Source organism: Mobula birostris, chromosome X, assembly GCF_030028105.1.
Source record: "Mobula birostris isolate sMobBir1 chromosome X, sMobBir1.hap1, whole genome shotgun sequence".
In the NCBI taxonomy this organism is placed as follows: Eukaryota; Metazoa; Chordata; class Chondrichthyes; order Myliobatiformes; family Myliobatidae; genus Mobula; species Mobula birostris.
Window position 1 is genome coordinate 48,128,704 of NC_092402.1, and position 17,876 is coordinate 48,146,579.

General features: G+C 45.2%; 1 protein-coding gene across 3 annotated transcripts in view; it reads left to right on the top strand.

Annotated features, from left to right (window-relative positions):
* Positions 1–17,157, top strand: part of LOC140191694 (gasdermin-E-like) — a 79,929-nt gene extending 62,772 nt beyond the window's left edge. For all 3 annotated transcript variants that reach the window (XM_072249345.1, XM_072249344.1, XM_072249346.1), the window contains 3 exons: positions 7,351–7,549; positions 15,972–16,045; positions 16,150–17,157. In XM_072249345.1, the coding sequence (XP_072105446.1) occupies positions 7,351–7,549; positions 15,972–16,045; positions 16,150–16,407 (531 nt within the window). In that variant the 3' untranslated portion in view covers positions 16,408–17,157. The remainder of the gene's footprint in view (positions 1–7,350; positions 7,550–15,971; positions 16,046–16,149) is intronic.
* The last annotated feature ends 719 nt before the right edge of the window (positions 17,158–17,876 follow it).

The window sequence follows — 17,876 nt, forward strand, 5'->3', positions numbered from 1 at the left end:
TTGTCCCCCGGGTGCCAGGGTCCGGGATGTCTCTGACCGGGTGCACAACATCCTGGTACGAGAGGGAAAGCAACCAGAAGTCGTGATACATGTTGGGACCAACGACATAGGTAGGAAGAGGGATGAGGTCCTGAAGTGTGAGTTTCGGGAATTAGGCAGAAGGCTGAAGAACAGGACCTCAAGGGTGATGTTCTCAGGATTGCTGCCAGTGCTACGTGACAGAGATGGTAAGGATTGGAGGAGATGGCAGTTGAATGTGTGGCTGAGGTGTTGGTGCAGGGAACAGGGTGTTAGATTTTTAGATCATTGGGATCTCTTCAGGGGAAGGTGGGACCTGTACAGATTGGATGGGTTGCACCGGAACTCGAGGGGGAGCAATATCCTTGCAGATAGGTTTGCTAGCATGGTTCGGGAGGGTTTAAACTAATTTGCAAGGGGAATGGGACCCGGAGCGATAGAGCAGTGAAAGAAGTGCATGGAGTAAAGCCAGATCTAACATACAGAGAGGGTTTCAGAGGGTTTCAAGAGAAGCAGAATAAATGGTGTAAAGACAGTAAGGTAGAAGGGCTGAAATGTGTGTACCTCAATGCAAGAAGCATCAAGAACAAAGGTGATGAACTGAGAGCTTGGATACATACATGGAATTATGATGTAGTGGCCATTACAGAGACTTGGCTGGCACCAGGGCAGGAATGGATTCTCAATATTCCTGGATTTCAGTGCTTTAAAAGGGATAGAGAGGACGGAAAAAGGGGAGGAGGGGTGGCATTACTGGTCAGGGATACTATTACAGCTACAGAAAGGGTGGGAAATGTAGCAGGATCCGCTTTTGAGTCAATATGGGTGGAAGTCAGGAACAGGAAGGGAGCAGTTACTCTACTGGGGATATTCTATAGGCCCCCTGGTAGCAGCAGAGATACAGAGGAGCAGATTGGGAGGCAGATTTTGGAAAGGTGCAAAAATAACAGGGTTGTTATCATGGGTGACTTTAACTTCTCTGATATTGATTGGCACCTGATTAGTTCCAAAGGTTTAGATGGAGCAGAGTTTGTTAAGTGTGTCCAGGACGGATTCCTGTCACAGTATGTGGACAGGCCGACCAGGGGGAATACCATACTAGATCTAGTACTAGGTAATGAACCAGGTCAGGTCTCAGATCTCTCAGTGGGTGAGCATCTGGGGGACAGTGACCACCACTCCCTGGCCTTTATAATTATCATGGAAAAGGATAGAATCAAAGAGGACAGGAAAATTTTTAATTGGGGAAAGGCAAATTATGAGGCTATAAGGCTAGAACTTGCGGGTGTGAATTGGGATGATGTTTTTGCAGGGAAATGTACTATGGACATGTGGTCGATGTTTAGAGATCTCTTGTGGGATGTTAGGGATAAATTTGTCCCGGTGAGGAAGATAAAGAATGGTAGGGTGAAGGAACCATGGGTGACAAGTGAGGTGGAAAATCTAGTCAGGAGGAAGAAGGCAGCATACATGAGGTTTAGGAAGCAAGGATCAGATGGGTCTATTGAAGAATATAGGGAAGAAAGAAAGGAGCTTAAGAAGGGGCTGAGAAGAGCAAGAAGGGGGCATGAGAAGGCCTTGGCGAGTAAGGTAAAGGAAAACCCCAAGGCATTCTTCAATTATGTGAAGAACAAAAGGATGACAGGAGTGAAGGTAGGACCGATTAGGGATAAAGGTGGGAAGATGTACCTGGAGGCTGTGGAAGTGAGCGAGGTTCTCAATGAATACTTCTCTTCAGTATTCACCAATGAGAGGGAACTTGATGATGGTGAGGACAATATGAGTGAGGTTGATGTTCTGGAGCACGCTGATATTAAGGGAGAGGAGGTGTTGGAGTTATTAAAATACATTCGGACAGATAAGTCCTCGGGGCCTGATGGAATATTCCCCAGACTGCTCCACGAGGAGAGAGAAGAGATTGCTGAGCCTCTGGCTAGGATCTTTATGTCCTCGTTGTCCACGGGAATGGTACCGGAAGATTGGAGGGAGGCGAATGTTGTTCCCTTGTTCAAAAAAGGTAGTAGGGATAGTCCGGGTAATCATAGACCAGTGAGCCTTACGTCTGTGGTAGGAAAGCTGTTGGAAAAGATTCTTAGAGATAGGATCTTTAGGCATTTAGAGAATCATGGTCTGATCAGGGACAGTCAGCATGGCTTTGTGAAGGGCAGATCATGTCTAACAAGCATGATAGAGTTCTTTGAGGAGGTGACCAGGCATATAGATGAAGGTAGTGCAGTGGATGTGATCTATATGGATTTTAGTAAGGCATTTGACAAGGTTCCACACGGTAGGCTTATTCACAAAGATAGAAGGCATGGGATCCAGGGAAGTTTGGCCAGGTGGATTCAGAATTGGCTTGCCTGCAGAAGGCAGAGGGTGGTGGTGGAGGGAGTACATTCAGATTGGAGGATTGTGACTAGTGGTGTCCCACAAGGATCTGTTCTGGGACCTCTACTTTTCGTGATTTTTATTAACGACCTGGATGTGGGGGTAGGTGTGTGGGTTGGCAAGTTTGCAGACGACACAAAGGTTGGTGGTGTTGTGCATAGTGTAGAGGATTGTCGAAGATTGCAGAGAGACATTGATAGGATGCAGAAGTGGGCTGAGAAGTGGCAGATGGAGTTCAACCCGGAGAAGTGTGAGGTGGTACACTTTGGAAGGACAAACTCCAAGGCAGAGTACAAAGTAAATGGCAGGATACTTGGTAGTGTGGAGGAGCAGAGGGATCTCGGGGTACATTTCCACAAATCCCTGAAAGTTGCCTCACAGGTGGATAGGGTAGTTAAGAAAGCTTATGGGGTGTTAGCTTTCATAAGTCGAGGGATGGAGTTTAAGAGTCGCGATGTAATGATGCAGCTCTATAAAACTCTGGTTAGGCCACACTTGGAGTATTGTGTCCAGTTCTGGTCACCTCACTATAGGAAGGATATGGAAGCATTGGAAAGGGTGCAGAGGAGATTTACCAGGATGCTGCCTGGTTTAGAAAGTATGCATTATGATCAGAGATTAAGGGAGCTAGGGCTTTACTCTTTGGAGAGAAGGAGGATGAGAGGAGACATGATAGAGGTGTACAAGATAATAAGAGGAATAGATAGAGTGGATAGCCAGCGCCTCTTCCCCAGGGCACCACTGCTCAATACAAGAGGACATGGCTTTAAGGTAAGGGGTGGAAAGTTCAAGGGGGATATTAGCGGAAGGTTTTTTACTCAGAGAGTGGTTGGTGCGTGGAATGCACTGCCTGAGTCAGTGGTGGAGGCAGATACACTCGTGAAGTTTAAGAGACTACTAGACAGGTATATGGAGGAATTTAAGGTGGGGGCTTATATGGGAGGCAGGGTTTGAGGGTCGGCACAACATTGTGGGCCGAAGGGCCTGTACTGTGCTGTACTATTCTACGTTCTATGTTCTATGTTCTTCCATTCCTTTGCATTCATCAGGTGCATGGAGAGGGGGGCCTACTGCATGGGCAACAGCTTGCTCTCCCTATTGTACTCCAATAGACCATAAGACTATAAGACATAGAGCAAAATTGGGCCATTCGGCCCATCAAGTCTGCTCCCCCATTTCATCATGGCTGATTTATTGTCCCTCTCCATCTCATTCCCTGCCTTCTCCCAATAACCATGGGCACCCTTACTAATCAAGAATCTATCAACCTCCACTTTAAATATACCCAATGGTTTGGCCCCCACTGCCGTCTGTGGCAATGAATTCCATTAATACGGAATTCAAAGAATTCTTCTTCATTGCTTTGGAAATAATGTGGAATATGGAAGTAGCAAAATTGGTCAATAATATTCCTTCTAACCTTGTGAACTCAGTGACATTGGTCTTGAATAATCCTGCAATTCCAGCTGCCCCTTGGTGTCGAGAGACCCCAGGAGCACTGTGATGTACACTCAGTGGCCACTTTATTGGTGGTTGTCCATTGTGTCCGACAATGGAAGGAAACCTGTGCGGGAGAGTTTTTAAAGTGTAAAAGCCGTTGCACTTGGGCAGCTCCATTCTCTTGAACTCAGAAGTCCAGGTCCAGTGGGACGAACAAGCGTCATAAACTGTGGTCTTCCTTGGTTGCAGTGGATAACCATGACATGCTCTGTGCCCTGTCCTGCCCTTTGCTCCCCACTGAGCGTTGCAGGACTGCCTTCCTGGCCGTCGGATCTCACTGTAGATCTCATCTGTCCAGTCGACTGGAGCTGACTTTTGCAAACTCAGACAAGTGTGTCCCTATCTCACCAGGGTATGAGGTTACCAGCTACCCTCACCTGGTTTAGCCCATCTGTTGAAGCGGTGTACCGGGGTGTGGCCACTGTAGCATGCAAACAGCTACTTGGAACCATAGACAATAGGTGCAGGAGTAGGCCATTCGACCCTTCGAGCCAGCACCGCCATTCACTGTGATCATGGCTGATCATCCACAATCAGTACCCTGTTCCTGCCTTCTCCCCATATGTCTTCACTCTGCTATCTTTAAGAGCTCTACCTAACTCTTTCTTGAAAGCATCCAGAGAATTGGCCTCCACTGCCTTCTGAGGCAGAGCATTCCACAGATCCACAACTCTCTGGGTGAAAAAGTTTTTCCTCAACTCCGTTCTAAATGGTCTACCCCTTATTCTTAAACCGTGGCCTCTAGTTCTGAACTCCCCCAACATCGGGAACATGCTTCCTGCCTCTAGCGTGTCCAATCCCTTAATAATCTTATACGTTTCAATCAGATCCCCTCTCATCCTTCTAAGTTCCAGTGTATACAAACCCAGTTGCTCCAGTCTTTCAACATATGACAGTCTCGCCATCCTGGGAATTAACCTCGTGAACCCACGCTGCACTCCCTCAATAGCAAGAGTGTTCTTCCTCAAATTTGGAGACCAAAACTGCACACAATACTCCAGGTGTGGTCTCACCAAGGCCCTGTACAACTGCAGAAAGACGTCTTTGCTCCTATACTCAACTCCCCTTGTTATGAAGGAAACTTTGTCACATGGTGTGAGCAGAATTATCTGCAGCTTAATCTGAAAAAGACTAAGGAGCTGGTGGTAGACCTGAGGAGAGCTAAGGTACCGGTGACCCCTGTTTCCAACCAGGGGGTCAGTGTGGACATGGTGGAGGATTACAAATACCTGGGGATACGAATTGACAATAAACTGGACTGGTCAAAGAACACTGAGGCTGTCTACAAGAAGGGTCAGAGTCGTCTCTATTTCCTGAGGAGACCGAGGTCCTTTAACATCTGCAGGACGATGCTGAGGATGTTCTACGAGTCTGTGGTGGCCAGTGCTGTCATGTTTGCTGTTGTGTGCTGGGGCAGCAGGCTGAGGGTAGCAGACACCAACAGAATCAACAAACTCATTCGTAAGGCCAGTGATGTTGTAGGGATGGAACTGGACTCTCTCATGGTGGCGTCTGAAAAGAGGATGCTGTCTAAGTTGCATGCCATCTTGGTCAATGTTTCCCATCCACTACATAATGTACTGGTTGGGCGCAGGAGTACATTCAGCCAGAGACTCATCCCACCGAGATGCAACACAGAGCGTCATAGGAAGTCATTCCTGCCTGTGGTCATCAAACTTTACAACTCCTCCCCTGGAGAGTCAGACACCCTGTGCCGATAGGCTGGTCCTGGACTTATTTCATAATTTACTGGCATAATTTACATATTACTATTTAACTATTTATGGTTCTATTACTATTTATTATTTATGGTGCAACTGGAACAAAAACCAATTTCCCCCAGGATCAATAAAGTATGACTATGTCTATGACTACTATGAAGGCCAACATGCCATTAGCTTTCTTCACTGTCTGCTGTACCTGCAAGCTTACTTCAGTGACTGATGAACAAGGACACTCAGATCTCAATGTACTTTCCCTTCTCCTAATCTGCCTTCCTGTTCTTGCCACCAAAGTGGATAACCTCACATTTATCCACATTAAACTGCATCTGCCCACTCACCCAACCTGTCCAATTCACCCTGCATTCTCATAACATCCTCCTCACATTTCACACTGCCATCCAGCTTTGTGTCATCTGCAAACTTGCTAAAGTTACTTTTAATCCCTTCATCTAAATCATTAATGTATATTGTAAATAGCTGAGGTCCCAGCACTGAGCCTTGCGGTACCCCACTAGTCACTGCCTGCCATTCTGAAAGGGACCCGTTCATCCCTACTCTCTGTTTCCTGTCTGCCAACCGATTTTCTTCCTCATTCTGATGTTTGGTCTGAACAACAACTGAACCTCTTGATAATTGAACCACTTTAATGCATTGAGTTGTGGCCACATGATTGGCTGATTAGATATTTGAATTAACAAGCAGATGTACCTAATAAAGTGGCCAGCAGATGCTGGACATCCAAGCAACATGCAAAATGCTGGAGCAACTCAGCAGGCCAGGCAGCATCTTTGGAAACATAAAATGCTGGAGAAACTATAGATGCTGCCTGGCCTGCTGAGTTCCTCTGGCATTTTGGGTGTGTTTCATCTTCTAAATCAATTTCAAAAGAAGGCCCCTAACATCAGCGGAGGTTTGCTCTTCCATCCACCTGGCCCGGTGTTATAGCAAGATTAAAGGAGGTAATTTTTGTTGTTTGTTTAAAGTTAAAGCCAAATTAATATCACAAAGACCCCTTGCTGTTAACAGCTCAGAAGAGGGAAAATGTTCCATTGCTCAGCACAAGGTCTGTGCGTAATAACTGTGTCACATTGTCTCACATACAAATGACAAGGCCAAATTAATATCACATAGACTTCTTGCTGTTAGCAGAGAGGAGGTGTATTAACAAGAACAGCTATGGTGAGAGTGGAATTCTTCACTGATGCAGAATGGGAATTTGTGTTCACTTTCAGCCACTGAACAGCTCAGAAGAATATACTAGATCCCTGCATTGTACACTCAGTGGCTACTTTATTAGATAGCTCCACTACCTAATACAACGGCCACTGAGCGTACGTTTCTGGTCATCTGCTGTTGTAGCCCATCCACTTCAAGGTTCGATGTGTTTTGTATGCAGAATCTCTGAGACACTCAAATTACCCTGTGTGACACCAACAATCATTCCACGGTCAAAGTCACTTAGATCACATTTCTTCCCCATTCTGATGTTTGGTCTGAACAACACCTTGACCATGTCTGCATGCTTTTATGCATTGAGTTGCTGTGACATGATTGGCTGATTAGATATTTTCATTGAGGTACAGATGTACCTAATAAAATGGCCACTGAGGGTAGATCAGAAAAGGGAAAATGTTCTACTGCTTAGCATGAATTCCATTTCTGTAATGAATAGAAGACTTGGAAATTATTCTGTTGTCCTGACCTTGTCACATGTTTGCAGCTTGACCAGATGCGTGAAGGGCTGCAACCTGATCTTCAAATGCTGGATGCGATGGAGGGAAGGAGCAGAGCCAGTGTGGAGAAGGTGCTGAATCTGTTGGGAATTAAGAAGGCTGATCCACCTGGACAGCCCCTCACCTTAACTCAGGATCAGAACAGTATCATCCAAGCAGTAAGCTTTCTCATCCAGTCACTCAGTGGTAAGTTTTGAGGTCAAGTTTAATCCCACTCAGCAAAAAGTATCAACCCTTGCCTTCAGCAGTCTCAGCACTGATCTGTGAAAGTCCCTCCTTCAACCTGTCCCCCTCACTACCTCACTGATCTCCCTCGAGGACTCTGAAGACAAGTGATGCCAGTGGAAGTGGTAGATGGGGGTTCAAATGTAACTTCTAAGATAAGTTTGCATAGGTAACTGAATGGGAGGGGTTTGAAGGTCTTTGACATGGTGCGGCACATGAGGCTGCTTAGCAGAATAAGAGCCCATGGTATTACAGGAAACATACTAGCATGGAGAGAAGATTGGCCAACTGGCAGGAGGCAATGAGTGAGAATCAAGGGGACCTTAATAGTGTAATCTGCTCCTATGTCTCATGGTCTTATGGAGGGATACAGTTCAGTTAGAGTTGGATTAAACTAGGCAGCAGATCAGGGCAGTATAGACAAGATAAGCTGAAGGGCCTGTTACTGTGTCTATATTCTCTGTGTCCTTTAACACTTCCATGAACATGTTCACTTGTCCCAATATTTCCTCATTGTCTAAATGTCAATACATTTTGACAGCAAACCTGTAAATTATCTTGGGGGATCTGTCACATTAAGGTGCTATGTAAATGCACCTGGTTGCACTGTGAAATAGCTGACGGTTGCCTCTGTATTGATTTGCACCATAACCAGAGGCCACATGGGTGTAACTGAGCTGTACAGGCTCATTGGCCTGGAAGGGCCTCTTACCCTGTGGTGTATCCAAAAAAATGCCAAAGTCAAGTTTATTGTCGCATGCATAAGTACAAACGTTTGTACAGGTGCAATGAAGAACTGACTTGCAGGAGTATCACGGGTACATAGTATCTGATATCTGATGCGAGGGAGTGCAGCATCGCAGAAACAATCATTCCGTATAGACTGGTAAAACAGTCGACACTTATTGGTGTTTGAATACATATCCCTAAATGGGGCCAATTCCTGATGAAGGGTCTTGGCCAGAAATGTCAATTATTTATTCCTGACCTGCTGAGTTCCTCCAACAATTTGTGTGTGTTGCTCTGGATTTCCAGCATCTGCAGAATCTCTTGTCTCTTTGAATCCCCTTGTCAAATGTTAGTAAGCCAGGGAAATGGACATAGCAGGGAAACTGGAAAATTGACTGAATAAATATGGGATGTCCATTCCAATTAAGGACAGATTACTGACTCCACTATTTCATTTGTCTTGTGGTGCAGTGGTGTTGTGTCACAGCATGATTATAGACCTAAACCTCTCAGTGTGCAATGTCAGAGAGGGATTTCCATATTGTACCAGGAGACCTCCACCTGACCTGGAGTGAATGGCAACATGATTCATTGCCAGAGCATAATAAACACTCTGTTGTTCAGACCCAGGACAAGATATCATCCGTTTGATGTGTTCATAGGATTAAGCAGACAGAGTCTGTACTCTGGAGTTTATGGAAATGGGAGGGCATCTCTTTGAAACAGAGAAAATTCTTCTGGGGCTTGGCCGGATCATTGTTTTCCCTGGCATGAGGGTCACAGTCTCCAGATAAAATATTAGTCATTCAGGACATATGAGAAGAAATGTCTTTGTCTGGATGGTTGTGAATCTTTGAATTTCAGTCCTTTTCCTGTTCCTGACCATTGACAGAAGACTGTGTATGTGTGTTTACCAATGGGATATACTGAGTAAGTGATTAAAAAGGAAATTGGATCCAGAGCTTTAATATTGGACACAGAAAGTAGAAATGTTAAGAGTGATTTTTGGTGTAAGGAATTCAAGGTAAATCTCTGTAAGTACCAGCTCAATTTTAATTCGAGAGTTGCCTCTGATGTTGGTCACTACACTTTAAGTGAAAGCCATTGTAGTGCAGAAAAGTGTTGGTAGAATGGCCTGAATTTGAGGAATTCTCCTTGAGAGGTGAGGGATAGCACATTGTAGGGCAGTCTGAATTGTAATTTTTTTTAAATTTAGAGGTACAACACAGTGACAGGCCCTTCCATCCCCAATGAGCATTTGAAACCCAATTACACCCATTTGATCAATTAACTAACTAACCTGTAAAACTTTGAAATGTGGGAGCAAACCAGTGCACCCGAAGGAAAGTGGAATGCTCTTCCTGTAAAATGTGGGATTGCAGGGTACATAATGGTTTCCCTAATGACCACATCTGTTGGAAGTACACCTAACCTCAGCTCAGGATTGAAACATAGAAAATAGGTGCAGGAGTAGGCCATTCGGCCCTTCAAGCCTGCACCGCCATTCAGTATGATCATGGCTGATCATCCAACTCAGAACCCTGTACCTGCCTTCCCTCCATACCCCCTGATCCCTTTAGCCACAAGGGCCATATCTAACTCCCTCTAACAAAGTCTAGGAGCTGGAACTGGAGCTGGACGTACACAGGACCATCCGGGAGGCTGAGAGCCTCACAGATGAGACTTTTACTGAGGTGCTCACACCCAGAGTGCAGGCTTCAGGTAGTAGGTGGGTAACTACCAGGAAAAGTAAGGGGAGTAAGCAGTTAGTACAGGATTCCCCCGTGGCTATTCCCCTGTGCCACGAAAGAGAAGTCAGGATGGTGTGATGTCTCTGAAGTGTTAGGGTCCAGGATGTCTCAGAGCAGCTGCAGAAGATTCTCAAGAGGGAGGGCGAACAACCAAATTTCCTGGTGCACATTGGCACCACTGAAATGGGTAGAAAGGGGGAAGAGGTCCTGCACAGTGAATATGGGGAATTAGAGAAGAGGCTGAAGAACAGGACTTCCAAGGTAGTGATCTCTGGATTACTCCCAGTACCATGTGCCAGTCAGGACAGGAATAGGATGATGGTACAGATGATAGAGTGGCTGAGGAAGTGGTGCACGGGGCAATGTTTCAGATTTCTGGATCTTTGGGATCTCTTCTGGGGAAGGTATGACATGTACAGAAAGGATGGGTTACACCTGAACCGAAGGGGGACCAATATCCTAGCGAGAAAGTTTGCTGTTGGGGAGGGTTCAAACAAAGTTGGCAGAGGGAATGGGAATGAGAGTGATAGGGCTAAGGCTGGTGCAGTTGGTATACAAGCCAATGCAATGTGTAGTGAGACTGTGAGGAAGGACAGGCAAATGATAGAGCAAAATTGCAGTTCGCGAGAAGAGTTAAAGTGTAACATGGGGGCAAAATGGAAAAGAGTGATGAATACAGGACTGAAGGTGTCATATTTCAATGCACGCAGTATATGGAATAAGGTAGATGACCTCGTATTGCAGCTGGAGATTGGCAGGTATGATGTCGTGGGCATCACTGCGTTGTGGCTGAAAGAAGATTATAGCTGGGAGCTGAAGATCAAAGGATGTACATTGTATCAAAAGGACAGGCAGGTAGGCAGAGGGAGTGGATGGCTCGATTGGTAAAAGTTGAAATCAAATCATTAGAATGAGGTGACATAGGATTGGAAGATGTAGAATCCTTGTGAGTTGAGTTAAGAAACTGCAAGATTAAAAAGACCTTGATGAGAGTTATTTACAGGCCTCTGAACAATAGCCAGGATTTGAGATATGAATTTCAACAAGAAATAAAAGAGACATGTAAAGAGGACAATGGTAGGATAGTCATGGTGAATTTCAATACGCAGGTAGATTGCAAAAATCAGGTTGGTGCCGGATCCCCAGAGAGTGAATTTGTTGAATGTCTATGAATGGCTTTTTAGAGCAGCTTGTGGTTGAACCCACCAGGGGAAAGGCAACTCTGGATTCGGTGTTATGCAATGAACCAGATTTGATTAAGGAGCTTATGGTAAAGGAACCTTTAAGAGACGGTGATCATAATATGATAGGATTCACCATGCAGTTTGAGAGGGAGTTGATTGGAAGGAGACACAAGCAGGGATGATGGCAGAACAGCAATGGCTGGAGTTTCTGGGGGAAATTTGGAAGGACAGGAAGGATGCAACCCAAGGAAGAAAGGGTATTCTAAAGGGAGGATGAGGCAACCATGGCTGACAAGGGAAGTCAAAGACAGGAAAACAGGAAAAGAGAGGGCATATTATATAGCAAAAGATTAGTGGGAAGTTAGAGGATTGCGAACCTTTAAAACTCAGCAGTAGGCAACTGAAAAGCCATAAAGAGAGATCATATTGTGCACTCGGATGGGGGGGGGGGGGGGTGGGACTGTTGACAGCCTGTCCCAGCATTCCTAATGACCAGTGCTATTTATTGTTCTTGTGCTTAAATGCTTTCGTGTGGTATGTACAAGTTCACTTATTGTTACATTTTAGCTTGGGTTACACAGTTATAATCATAGTCATACTTTATTGATCCCGGGGGATTTTGGTTTTTGTTACAGTTGCACCATAAATAATAAATAGTAATAGAACCATAAATAGTTAAATAGTAATATGTAAATTATGCCAGTAAATTATGAAATAAGTCCAGGACCAGCCTATCGGCTCAGGGTGTCTGACCCTCCAAGGGAGGAGTTGTAAAGTTTGATGGCCACAGGCAGGAATGACTTCCTATGACGCTCTGTGTTGCATCTCGGTGGAATGAGTCTCTGGCTGAATGTACTCCTGTGCCCACCCAGTATATTATGTAGTGGATGGGAGACATTGACCAAGATGGCATGCAACTTGGACAGCATCCTCTTTTCAGACACCACCGTCAGAGAGTCCAGTTCCATCCCCACAACTTTGTTGGCCCTATGAATGAGTTTGTTGATCCTGTTGGTGTCTGCTACCCTCAGCCTGCTGCCCCAGCACACAACAGCAAACATGACAGCACTGGCCACCACAGACTCGTAGAACATCCTCAGCATCGTCCGGCAGGTGTTAAAGGACCTCAGTCTGCTCAGGAAATAGAGACAGCTCTGACCCTTCTTGTAGACAGCCTCAGTGTTCTTTGACCAGTCCAGTTTATTGTCAATTCGTATCCCCAGGTATTTGTAATCCTCCACCATGTCCACGCTGACCCCCTGGATGGAAACAGGGGTCACCGGTACCTTAGCTCTCCTCAGGTCTACCACCAGCTCCTTAGTCTTTTTCACATTAAGCTGCAGATAATTCTGCTCACACCATGTGACAAAGTTTCCTACCGTAGCCCCGTACTCAGCCTCATCTCCCTTGCTGATGCATCCAACTATGGCAGAGTCATCCGAAAACTTCTGAAGATGACAGGACTCTGTGCAGTAGTTGAAGTCCAAGGTGTAAATGGTGAAGAGAAAGGGAGACAAGACAGTCCCCTGTGGAGCCCCAGTGCTGCTGATCACTCTGTCGGACACACAGTGTTGCAAGCACACGTACTGTGGTCTGCCAGTCAGGTAATCAAGAATCCATGACACCAGGGAAGCATCCACCTGCATCACTGTCAGCTTCTCCCCCAGCAGAGCAGGGCGGATGGCATTGAACGCACTGGAGAAGTCAAAAAACATGACCCTCACAGTGCTCGCTGGCTTGTCCAGGTGGGCATAGACACGGTTCAGCAGGTAGATGATGGCATCCTCAACTCCTAGTCGGGGCTGGTAGGCGAACTGGAGGGGATCTAAGTGTGGCCTGACCATAGGCCAGAGCAGCTCCAGAACAAGTCTCTCCAGGGTCTTCATGATGTGGGAGGTCAATGCCACCGGTCTGTAGTCATTGAGGCCGCTGGGGCGCGGCGTCTTCGGCACAGGGACGAGGCAGGATGTTTTCCATAGCACAGGAACCCTCCGGAGCCTCAGGCTCAGGTTGAATACATGACAAAGTACTCCACATAGCTGAGGGGCACAGGCTTTGAGCACCCTGGTACTGACACCATCCGGTCCTGCAGCCTTGCTTGGGTTGAGACATTTCAGCTGTCTTCTCACCTGTTCAGCTGTGAAGCCCACCGTGGTGGTTTCGTGTGGGGAAGGTGTATAGTCATGAGAGCAGGGTGGGGGACTGTGAGGAGGGGTAGGAGGGGAGAGTGGAATATGTGTTGGTTGGGGGCCGACAACAGATGGCTCATGTGGGGGATGGGCAGGGGCCACAATGTCAAATCTGTTAAAGAACAGGTTAAGTTCATTGGCCCTGTCCACACTGTCTTCAGCTCCTCTGTTGCTAGTTTGCCGGAACCCAGTGATGGTCCTCATCCCCCTCCAGACCTCTCTCATGTTGATCTGCTGGAGTTTCCACTCAAGCTTCCTCCTGTACCTGTCTTTAGCCTCCCTGATCCTGGCTTTCAGGTCCCTCTGTATTGCCCTCAGCTCCTCCCTATTTCCATCTCTAAACGCCCTCTTTTTAGTGATCAGGATGTCCTTTGCCACCCATGGCTTGTTCTTTGAATAACAAAGGACAGTTATTCGCATGTGTGTTTGGGGGTCACCCTGACTGTACCCAGGGAGTTGCTGACAAATCTGTTGGAATCCTTTGAGGAAATAACAGGCAGGAGAGACAAAAGAGAGTCAGTGGATGTTGTATACTTGTTTACTTGGATTTTCAGAAGGCCTTTGACAAGGTGCTACACATGATGTTGCTTAACAAGGTAAGAGCCCATGGTATTACGGGAAAGGTACTAGCATGGACAGAAGATTGGCTGACTGGGAGGAGGCAAAGAGTGGGGATAAAGGGGTTCTGATGACAAATAATGCTTCACAGGCAATGTTCCCTCTAATTTTTTGTTTTCAGTGTGCGCAAAAATCTTATGTTGTGCAAATTTTTTTCCTGTGACAAAAGTATGTGCACATTGAATGCACACATGGGACAGTTTATGTAGGTTTACAAAATATTTGACATAAAACTGCACAGAATAAGAACAAAAAAACTACATATTTAAGTCACACATACACAAAATGCTGGTGAACACAGCAGGCCAGACAGCATCTATAAGAAGAGGTACAGTCGACGTCTCGGGCTGAGACCCTTCGTCAGGACTAACTGAAAGAAGGGATAGTAAGAGATTTGAAAGTGGGAGGGGGAGGGGGAGATCCGAAATGATAAGAGAAGACAGGAGGGGGAGGGATGGAGCCAAGAGCTGGAAAGTTGATTGGCAAAAGGGATACGAGGCTGGAGAAGGGAGAGGATCATGGGACGGGAGGCCTAGGGAGAAAGAAAGGGGGAGGGGAGCCCAGAGGATGGGCAAGGAGTTATAGTGAGAGGAACAGAGGGAGAAAAAAAGAGAGAAACAAAGGGGAAAGAAAAAAAACATAATAATAAATAAGTAAATAAATAAATAAGGGATGGGGTACGAAGGGGAGGAGGGGCATTAACGGGTTAGAGAAGTCAATGTTCATGCCATCGGTTTGGAGAGATTTAATTTTTATCGTATTTAAGTCACTCAGTTATTTTTGTTTCTCTCCTGTCTTTGGCATTTACCCATTTTTCGTAAACTCTATTTTGCCTAATACAACTTCCACCCCATTGATAGCTTTTCATTCTCATTAACATATCCAAATGACATTCATCTAAACGGTTTCTCAGCTTGTTTTTGAGTTGATTCATTAGGCTAAAACCTCGCTCACAGTCCACACTAGACGCAAGAAAGTTTCCCCCAATGTCCATCAACTGTGCAAGGTCGCAAAACTGTTCATTTTGAAGTACAAATGCCAGCATTTGAGCAAAGTTTGAAATCAGTTTGGATTTAATTTTTTCTTGCATGGAAAATTTGAAATCATTAAACTGTCTAACTATTACAATATTTTCAGCTAGAAACTCATGATATTTTAGACATAAGGCATTAACTTCTTCATTGCCAAATGTGAAGTCACAATCTGCAATTGCAGAGAAATCAAAAGCTGACCATTCTTGTACCTCAACTTTGATCTCGTCTGGGTTTGATCATTTTCGCTCTCGCTCATCTGCACTCAACCGTAACATGCGTAGCACTCCTGTAACGGGTAATGACGGGTTCTGTTGCCTGAGCTTTTGTACACAGTCCAAAGGCAATTTACTTGCCAAATGATGCTTCAAAAAGTCAAGTTTCCAAATATCATCCCAGTTCTTTCCACTCGCAAATTCTCCAGCAGCTTTCGTATCACGACAATACAAACGGATAACTCCAGTTTCTGAATCATACATAAATATTTTTCGTAGCTGAACGTTCATGACCTCATGAGCTTTCGGTGTAACAGTTTCTACTATTAATTGTCACAGACGGCTGTGGAGGCCAAGTCATGGGTATATTTAAAGTGGAGGTTGATATGTATTTGATTAGTCAGGCTGTCAAAGGTTGCAGGGAGAAGGTGGAAAAGAGTGTTGAGAGGGATAATAAATCAGCCATGATGGAATGATGGAGCAGACTCGATGGGCTGAATGGTCTAATTCTGCTCCTATCTCTTATGGATGCCCTGTGCAGTCGCAAGGGAATTCACAAACCCCTTACAGACAGTGGTGGGAATTGAACCCTGATCACTGGTGCTATAAAGCGTTATGCTAATTACCACACTACCGTGCCACCTCTAATTTCTGCTTCCTTTTCAGAAATAGATCCTGAAACTTTAATTCTGTTGGCATACTGTGTTGAGGCAAAGATTATATCCAAACAACGAGATCTGGTAAGAATTAAAATCCATACAGCAGGTAAAGAAATAAAATTTCAGGTAAAGGCTCCCTGGACTGTTAGAATTTTATAACTCTTTGATCCTAATTGGTTCTGCAGGTCAGAATAATTGATGACAAAAGGAACCTGAAGCCTAGATTTGGATGCCTGCCGGTGGAAGCTGTGGAGGATCCGGAGAAGACTCTGATAGCTCAGCTGACGGACGAGGAATTTGAAATAACCCAGCAGATTTTGGATGGATATGGATTTCAAATGGATAGGGAAAGCTCTTCAGTTTCAGCCATTGATGGCCGTAGACAGAAAAGCATACTTCCCCTCTTTGCTGCTCTGTTTGCTCTCTGTATTTTATCTGCCTAAACAATCGTGATGTGATTTACACCTATCTGCATGGTCCTTTCCCGACATTTTCCCTTTGGAGAACGCACCCTCTTCCTTTCATTTTTCTGTGACCTTGCAATGGGAGGGTTAAAAACAGATTTTTTTTTTACTTGGAATGGAGTTTTCTGCTCACAGTACTTATAATGAGCAAGTTAGACAGATGAATAAGACATTATGTCTTGGTTCATGAGGTCAATGAGGCCTTGAAGTATATAGAGTAAACTATTAAGGAACATAACAACTTGTTTCCTTTCTCAGTTTGCATAGTTTTGACTGACTAGATTTTCAGAAACAAGTGAGACTAGGTCAATGGAAATGTAAAATCCTCCCTATCTATCATTAAGAAATTGTTTTAGAATAGTAGATGACTGTATGTGGAGGTTAGAAAACAAACACAGGCTTTCTCGATTATATACATGAGTAAGTATGAACAATGCGCTAGCTCATCGGACTTCTGTTCTCGGACTGGAATTGCGATGAGTGCCAAGGACATTTAATCGGAGTCCTTGATGAGCAGAAGGGCATGAGATTTGCTACTGTATCAATTATTCTGTACTCTGTTTTAGACTTGTTATTTTGTTAATCCTTTGCATCACTTGGTAGAAGGGTATGGGACTTGTTCTTTTATCAACTGTTTTACACATTGTTTTAAACTTAGTGTTTTATCTATCTCTGTGGTTCTTTTTTTTGTTCTCACTTACTATACTCTAATAAAATATCTGTAGCAACTTTGGAGTGTTTCTTCTCACTTATTGATTCGAATGGTCGAAACCTGCTTGTCATTCCTTTACAGACCTCAACAGGAACTTCCTCCTGAGGTCTCTCTTTGTGTATTTGAAGAACAATAAAGCTTTCTCCTCCTAGGATCATCTTCATGGCAGAGAGGCTTGTGAGTTCCTGCCATCCCTCGAGCGACACCATCTGGTCTTTAGCTCCTGGTAAGTTCAGTTGTGGCGATAAGATCAAGAGGGAGGTTCCAGATAAACAGCAATCAAACCAAGACCTCAACAGTGGAGCTGGCAGAAGATGATGACACATCACAACGGCAATGAAGACTGAGGAAAGCTGCAGCAGGGAAGGGTCCCCACTTGTCTTGAATTCCATCCCACTGGACCCTGACCCTGATCTGTCAAGGACCACGTGGTAGCTTCCTGTGCATCAGCCTCTCCACGTTAAACAAAGTCACACACAGGCGTTCTCCTTTGAGGGAATCCATCCAAACATCCCAGAAGATGTGGATCCCAGATCTCTCAGGCCTGCACAGGCAGGCACTTTCCTGTCTCCAATAGGAGTTGCCTGCCACTCATTTCCAACTCATCACCTGCAGCCTCTTTAAACCCAGCTCTCATCCACAGCCCTTTGTTCAACCATTGAACAAGCCAGCCTCATCCAGTTGCTCCTAGCCTTTGGTTAACTTGTTGTTTGTCATGTTAAATATCTGTTCTCTC